Source organism: Phoenix dactylifera, unplaced genomic scaffold (assembly GCF_009389715.1).
Source record: "Phoenix dactylifera cultivar Barhee BC4 unplaced genomic scaffold, palm_55x_up_171113_PBpolish2nd_filt_p 000299F, whole genome shotgun sequence".
Classification (NCBI taxonomy): Eukaryota; Viridiplantae; Streptophyta; class Magnoliopsida; order Arecales; family Arecaceae; genus Phoenix; species Phoenix dactylifera.
The window spans coordinates 180,119-187,563 of NW_024067776.1; the positions used below are offsets into that span (position 1 = coordinate 180,119).

At 53.4% G+C, this 7,445-nt stretch overlaps 1 protein-coding gene across 1 annotated transcript; it reads right to left on the reverse strand.

Annotated features, from left to right (window-relative positions):
* Window positions 1-4,201: 4,201 nt before the first annotated feature.
* Window positions 4,202-7,207, reverse strand: LOC103697956 (G-type lectin S-receptor-like serine/threonine-protein kinase LECRK2). The gene has a single exon (XM_008779906.4). The coding sequence runs from the start codon at window positions 6,887-6,889 to the stop codon at window positions 4,469-4,471; it is 2,421 nt and encodes an 806-aa protein (XP_008778128.4). The 5' UTR covers window positions 6,890-7,207; the 3' UTR covers window positions 4,202-4,468.
* Between the last annotated feature and the right edge of the window lie 238 nt (window positions 7,208-7,445).

Here is a 7,445-nt window from a genome sequence, read left to right on the forward strand (position 1 = left end):
TTCCGATGCGGGTGGCTCCAATAAAGGCGGGCGCACCGAATCCGGAGCCGTTCCGGCTCTCGAGGCGTATCCTCCCACGATCTCCTAAGCGTCGTTCTCCTTAATTGCATTCTTTGTGCAGGACACTCCGGGCGGCATGTATCCCTCGGTCCACGTATCTCCGCTCGCGCCCAGGCCGCATCCGCCTCGAAGAACGCGCATATCGCGGCCGCTTAACTGACACTCCTTGCAAGCAGCAACTGGCGGTCCGATTTCCCAGGTAACGCTTCAGTTAGCATTTAATGCCCTTCTGGTGTTCCCCAGGCGACGCTTGGAGAGGAGGAGAAACACGATCGTAGCTGGACACGGAGAAATCCCGTCGAGTGACAAGCGACAGGCGCGCGACCAACGAGCGGAATTTCCCTGAGGCCTAACAACCCTCAGATGCCAGGCTAACCCGATGACCATCCCGGGAGCAGACTAGCCTGAAGCCCCGACCGGTCGCCTCGGCTTGCGCCAGCCTTGGCCGACCAACGAGCGGAATTTCCCGAGGCTCGGCCCTCGGATGCCAGGCTAACCCGATGATCATCCCGGGAGCAGACTAGCCTGAAGCCCCGACCGGTCGCCTCGGCTTGCGCCAGCCTTGGCCGACCAACGAGCGGAATTTCCCGAGGCTCGGCCCTCGGATGCCAGGCTAACCCGATGATCATCCCGGGAGCAGACTAGCCTGAAGCCCCGACCGGTCGCCTCGGCTTGCGCCAGCCTTGGCCGACCAACGAGCGGAATTTCTCTGAGGCCTAACAACCCTCAGATGCCAGGCTAACCCGATGACCATCCCGGGAGCAGACTAGCCTGAAGCCCCGACCGGTCGCCTCGGCTTGCGCCAGCCTTGGCCGACCAACGAGCGGAATTTCCCGAGGCTCGGCCCTCGGATGCCAGGCTAACCCGATGACCATCCCGGGAGCAGACTAGCCTGAAGCCCCGACCGGTCGCCTCGGCTTGCGCCAGCCTTGGCCGACCAACGAGCGGAATTTCCCGAGGCTCGGCCCTCGGATGCCAGGCTAACCCGATGATCATCCCGGGAGCAGACTAGCCTGAAGCCCCGACCGGTCGCCTCGGCTTGCGCCAGCCTTGGCCGACCAACGAGCGGAATTTCCCTGAGGCCTAACAACCCTCAGATGCCAGGCTAACCCGATGACCATCCCGGGAGCAGACTAGCCTGAAGCCCCGACCGGTTGCCTCGGCTAGCGCCAGCCTTGGCCGACCAACGAGCGGAATTTTCCGAGGCTCGGCCCTCGGATGCCAGGATAACCCGATGATCATCTCGGGAGCAGACTAGCCTGAAGCCCCGATCGGTCGCCTCGGCTTGCGCCAGCCTTGGCCGACCAACGAGCGGAATTTTCCGAGGCTCGGCCCTCGGATGCCAGGCTAACCCGATGACCATCCCGGGAGCAGACTAGCCTGAAGCCCCGACCGGTCGCCTCGGCTTGCGCCAGCCTTGGCCGACCAACGAGCGGAATTCTCCGAGGCTCGGCCCTCGGATGCCAGGCTAACCCGATGATCATCCCGGGAGCAGACTAGCCTGAAGCCCCGACCGGTCGCCTCGGCTTGCGCCAGCCCTGGCCGACCAACGAGCGGAATTTCCCGAGGCTCGGCCCTCGGATGCCAGGCTAACCCGATGATCATCCCGGGAGCAGACTAGCCTGAAGCCCCGACCGGTCGCCTCGGCTTGCGCCAGCCTTGGCCGACCAACGAGCGGAATTTTCCTGAGGCCTAACCCTCGGATGCCTGGCCTAGCGCCGGACGAATTTCCTGAGGCCTAACCCTCGGATGCCTGGCTTAGCGCCGGAAGAATTTCCTGAGGCCTAACCCTCGGATGCCTGGCCTAGCATCGGAAGAATTTCCTGAGGCCTAACTCTCGGATGCCTGGCTTAGCGCCGGAAGAATTTCCTGAGGCCTAACCCTCGGATGCCTGGCCTAGCGTCGGAAGAATTTTCTGAGGCCTAACCCTCGGATGCCTGGCTTAGCGCCGGAAGAATTTCCTGAGGCCTAACCCTCGGATGCCTGGCTTAGCGCCGGAAGAATTTTCTGAGGCCTAACCCTCGGATGCCTGGCCTAGCGTCGGAAGAATTTCCTGAGGCCTAACCCTCGGATGCCTGGCTTAGCGCCGGAAGAATCTCCTGAGGCCTAACCCTCGGATGCCTGGCTTAGCGCCGGAAGAATCTCCTGGGGCCTAACCCTCGGATGCCTGGCTTAGCGCCGGAAGAATTTCCTGAGGCCTAACCCTCGGATGCCTGGCCTAGCGCCGGAAGAACTTCGAGAGTCAGGAGTCGGCGAGACGCTACCAAGAGTTAAAAAGAGGAAGGATGTCCGCCGAAATCCGCAGACTGCCAGATCAGCGACAACCGCTATACGCCATAAAGGAGGCGGGGAGCTCGAAGCGCGCGCGCCTTTCCGAGGGATGGCGGCAATCTCGAAGCATCACTCCCTTCACCCGTTCCCCTCCTGGTTCCAGGCTCGGAAGTGGGGGGCTACTGTTACGGGGGAACTTAGCCGCCACGCCCCACGTGACCGGCACGCGCACCCAGGAAGACTACGGCAGTCCCTTGATCCAGTAATCCGACCCCGAGTCGGATATCTTCGGCTCCGCAGCCGGACCCCGAGTCGGCTGCCCCTTGATCCAGCAGTCCGACCCCGAGTCGGATGTCTTCGGCTTCGCAGCCCGACCCCGAGTCGGCTGCCCCTTGATCCAGCAGTCCGACCCCGAGTCGGTAATCTCTCGACAACGACAGGCTGTTCTCCTGAAGCACGCCGCGGCCCTCTGCTCCACTACTCCCTGCAACGGTTGTATCCGGCGCTGCTCCACGATCCCCTGTAACAGCCGTACAAAGCGGAGCTCCACTACGCCCTGTCATGGCCGTACCCAGCGCTGCCCCACGACGCCCTGTAACGGCCATGTCAGTGGCAGCTCCATCGTGCTACACGATGACCAACCCCCCAGAAGGACCCCCCAGCCTGGTATATATGCGGCTGGGGGGAGAAGGGGGGAGGTAAGAAAAAGGTTTTCCAGAGCATTCTCTTACTTGCTACTGCTATCTCTCCTTCTCCTTCAATCCTCTCTGACTTGATCGTCGGAGGGCCCCCACTACCCCAGTGGTGGTGCGAGGCTTGCTTGCAGGTTTCCCGGTGGAAGGTGGAGTGCAACCAACCCAACTCCAAGGGAACCCCGTTCACACCGCTGTGCCAATCGTTCTCGGTTTGGACCACCAGCAACAAGTTCCAATATGGTCGGCATTGATAGTGCTTTCACTACCAAGGAAGAGCATGTTTGTCCTTAGTTATTATATGTTCCTTGGCTGATATCCCTCACATACCAGATTAGAAAATTCACCTCTTTGATTAGCCAAGCAGCCAGCGGGAGATGCTACTTTTCCTGTTCAAAATAGCATACTCAGCTCATCTTTTTCTCTGATATAAGCACTGTTTCCTCTTCCAAAATAACCATCCTTTACAACTCATCTCGGATTAACCTGATCCACTTGCACCCTTAGGGCCATGACCTTATCTGCATACACCCATTCCCAGACTGTGCCGATCCAATGGGTTAGCCATCACAATGTATAAGGTGCAACGTTTAGGTACTGAGTTCAAATAAATAAAAAACTGAAAAAAAAACCAGGGCGTACCTCATATTTATAACGATCACTGCTCGTACGCTCTGTCTTGGTTTTCTTGTCCCTGTTTTGGGACTAAGAAGGAATAGCGGGTCCAGGCTTTTAAGCCCAGTCTGCTTATCCCTTGCAAATCTCTACGATAGGGTGTGCAAATCTCTTTCAAAATATCCAATATTTGATCTCTTGCAAAGGATGCAATACCTTTTCGTCTTCAAGATTATTTTCATTTGTTATTTTGATTTTTTATTTTGCTTGCTTTGACTTTAGACGTCTGACATTTCCCACCTCGCTTCTCAATGGTTGAAGGATGGCAATTTCACTGTTATTTTTATTAAAAACCAAACTATTTGGCTACGTTTGTTTCATTAGAACGAGGTTCTATGTTTGAACCTCCAGAGAAATATTTCCTCAAATATTTGACTGAAATTCCATCTTTTAATCTGTCAAGCTATTTATAGCACCACTGTCGTTCCAAGTTTTGAAGCTATTGAAAAATGAAATCACAGACTCAAATTTTTGGTGAAATCAATGCAATTCATCAACCTCCATTAAATGTTGAAGCCTCTTAGAAGAAACTATAGCAGAACCGCATTTCATCAGACTACCAATCAAATAGAAAAACATTAAGATAGCTATAAGGAAGCATAAGAATAAGAAGAAACACTATACTTCTTTCTTCACATCTCCGATTATTTCTTTTTTTCAGAATAAAATACTCTACTAGTAATTCAATATTAATTCAGGAGCTAAGACACACGTACTTGGTAGAAACTGCTTAATTTTATCACCATAATTTGCATGACATGGACAGTAACTTACTGGATCGAACTGATGTATGAAGAAGGGTCAGGTGGCACAGGGACTGTAGCGGCTCCGTCTAGCATCTGAGCCACCTTCCACATCGTAGGCCTCAGCGATGGCTCCTCTTGGACGCACCAAAGGGCCACCGTCACGAACCTCTCCACCCTCCTCAGGTCGAAGATGGCCTCTTCATCACCCCCCACCACCATGTCCAACCTCCGATTTCTATAGCAAGAATTAACCCAGTTTGTCAGTATCGCGGCCTCATCGTTCTCCACCGCTGGTTCCAAATTCTTCCGGCAGCATACAATCTCCAGCAACATGACGCCGAAGCTATACACATCCACCTTTGCTGTGATCCCCATGTTCTTGAACCACTCCGGTGCAATATACCCTGCGGTCCCTCTGACCGCGATGTCTGCTCGCGTCTGATCAGCCCTCAGAAGTTTTCCAAATTCAAAGTTGGAAATCTTCGCAACAAAATTGTCGTCCAAGAGGATGTTTCGAGGCTGTATGGCACAGTGGATGATTTGACTGCCGCACTCTTCATGCAAGTATAGGAGTCCTCTTGCAATTCCCAAGGCGACCTGGATTCGTTGGTTCCATTTTAGCCGGACATTTCCAAAGAGGAAGCTCCTCAACGGGCCAGTGCTCAGGAACTCGTATACCAGGAATCGCTCGGTTCCTTCGTCGCAGAACCCAAGCAATCGGACCAGATTCTTATGGGAAACCTGGCCAATGGCTTTGACTATATTGATGAACTCCCCCTCCGCGTCTGGCAAGAGATTCTCGATTCTTTTTACTGCCACACGAGTACTAGAATCATCTAGCATGTAGCCCTTGTAAGCTGCACCGGGACCTCCATAATCCAGTTGCTCGCTGAAATTATTCGTGGCTTCTTGGAGCTCTCTGTAGGTGAGAGAACGAAGACCCATCCCTGTCCCACTCGAATTAGGCTGAAGACTGTGAATCCTTTTCTTGTAGGAGTGGAAGGCAAAAAGAAGAAGAGCAGCGACGAGCAAAATGTTGATAAGGGCAGAGGTCCCTAGAAGCAGCCATCCAGTCCTCGTCCAAGACTTCTTATCTTTCCTCTCTCCAATTGGAATAGGAGGTGGGAACTGGGTAGTATTACTTCTGGGTACTTTGATGAGAGACTTCGTCTTGGGAGAGCTGCCCGTCTTTCCATTAGAGAGGGGGGCGTTCATCTTGGTACAATTCCAGTCATTATAAGTGGCAGCGACACAGAAACAATCACTCAAGCATTCCTTTCTGCACTGGTCTTCCTCTATGGGGTAGAGCTGTTCGTATTCGGATAATGGCCAATCCCAACCGATCATCGGTTGGAATTCATAAAGTGCCTCTATCTCCTTCTCATCTGCGTCGCAACTTTGGGCAGCGAAATCCGGCTTGCACCCTTTGTACTTCCTACTTGGATCGAAAAAGGAATACGAAGGTGGGCACTCGCAGTCGGCGTACAGCCCCTCAAAGATGCAGTGGCTGTTGTACCCACAAGCCCCGCCGCCGGTCTTGGCGGTGATTGCTTGGCAGATGTCTGGAGGCTGGATATACACAGGAGTCCAGCTCTCGTTCCAGCTCCCTTTCCTCGTCCCGTTCCTCGGGTGGACGTAGTGCCTGAAGACGCCGTCGAAGTCGAGGGTCGCCCTCTGGTAGAAATCCTTCATCTGCTCCATCGTCGCGGAGGTAGAATTGAATATGGTACCATTCTTTTGAGTGAAGTAGATGCTGCCCGACTCATTGAAGACGAGCTTTGATCCATTTCTGACAGTGACGTCGCTCGTCCAGTAAGTATCAGACTGATTGCCCGAAGGAACGGCCGCTGTGTATAACACCAGATTGCCGCCGTCCTGGAAACTGAGCTTAAACCTTCCACTGGAGTAGTCGGTGGCCGTTAGACGAGCCTGGAGCTCAGTCCCCGGATCCAGGACTTGGGAGGGCAAGATGGTGTCAGTAGGAGTGTCGAAGCTCTGCCAATTAACAGAGTCATCAGCGCCGACAAGCACGAAGTTACCGGTATCGAGCATAGCAGCGTAGGAAGCATTGTTGATGGTGGCGTTCCACACCTCCTGGCCACTGTGGTCCTTGAGCAGGAGCTGCCCGTCGGTGGTGAGCTCCGCCGTGGACCCGTATTGCATCGGTTTGTCTCTATTTGCGCACCAGACTACAGCCTTCTCTGCTGTCTTCTCGAACCAGATGGCGAGCAAAAAGAGGTTACTGTTCTCGAGGGGATGAAACCCAAATGCAAACTCGCCGGAGGGGGAGAGCCAGGAGGTGTTTCGACCGAGGGGGGTGAGCAAGGAGCCCAAGCTTATATTGCGGTGACTTTGAGCGTAAGAAGGGCTAATTAACAGTAGTGGCAGGAGGAGGGGAGCAAGGAATTGGAGGAGAAGAGAAGAAGAGGATGCCATCATTCTCATGAGGGCTACTAGCTTCTAGCTGCGAGACTGCGTCTTATTTGGGGGTTAAAAAATGGCACCAAGCCTGCTGGTGGAAGAAACATTGGAAAAATTCTTCATGTCCCTTTGCATTGACCTGAAGTCCAGCTCGACATTGACCGGAGGACTTTGTTTCCAGGCATGTGGTTTCCGCGTTGTTGCGGTTCGTTCCTCGCTTGTTCAATGTTTCTTACGCGCGCTGAGCAGTCTACGGAAGAAACCGAGCTTGTGGAACATTTGGAACCTGGACTTGCCTTTTTCCTGTTGAAGATCTGTTCACTAAATTGCACCGGAAGCAAAATTTAAGGAAGGCGAGAGAGAGAGAGAGAGAGAGAGAGAGAGAGAGAGAGAGGAGGAGTGCATCGATATTATATTTAAATGCTGACATGTGATGGGTAATAAAAACCATGGCTATCTTGGTTGAGATGAGAAGGTAAAAACGAAATTACAAAAAATTAAAATATTAGAGATTTTGGCCATTATATACAAGGCAGCGCATCGATATCTCGGTTATTAAAGTGAAATGGTGATTAGTTAT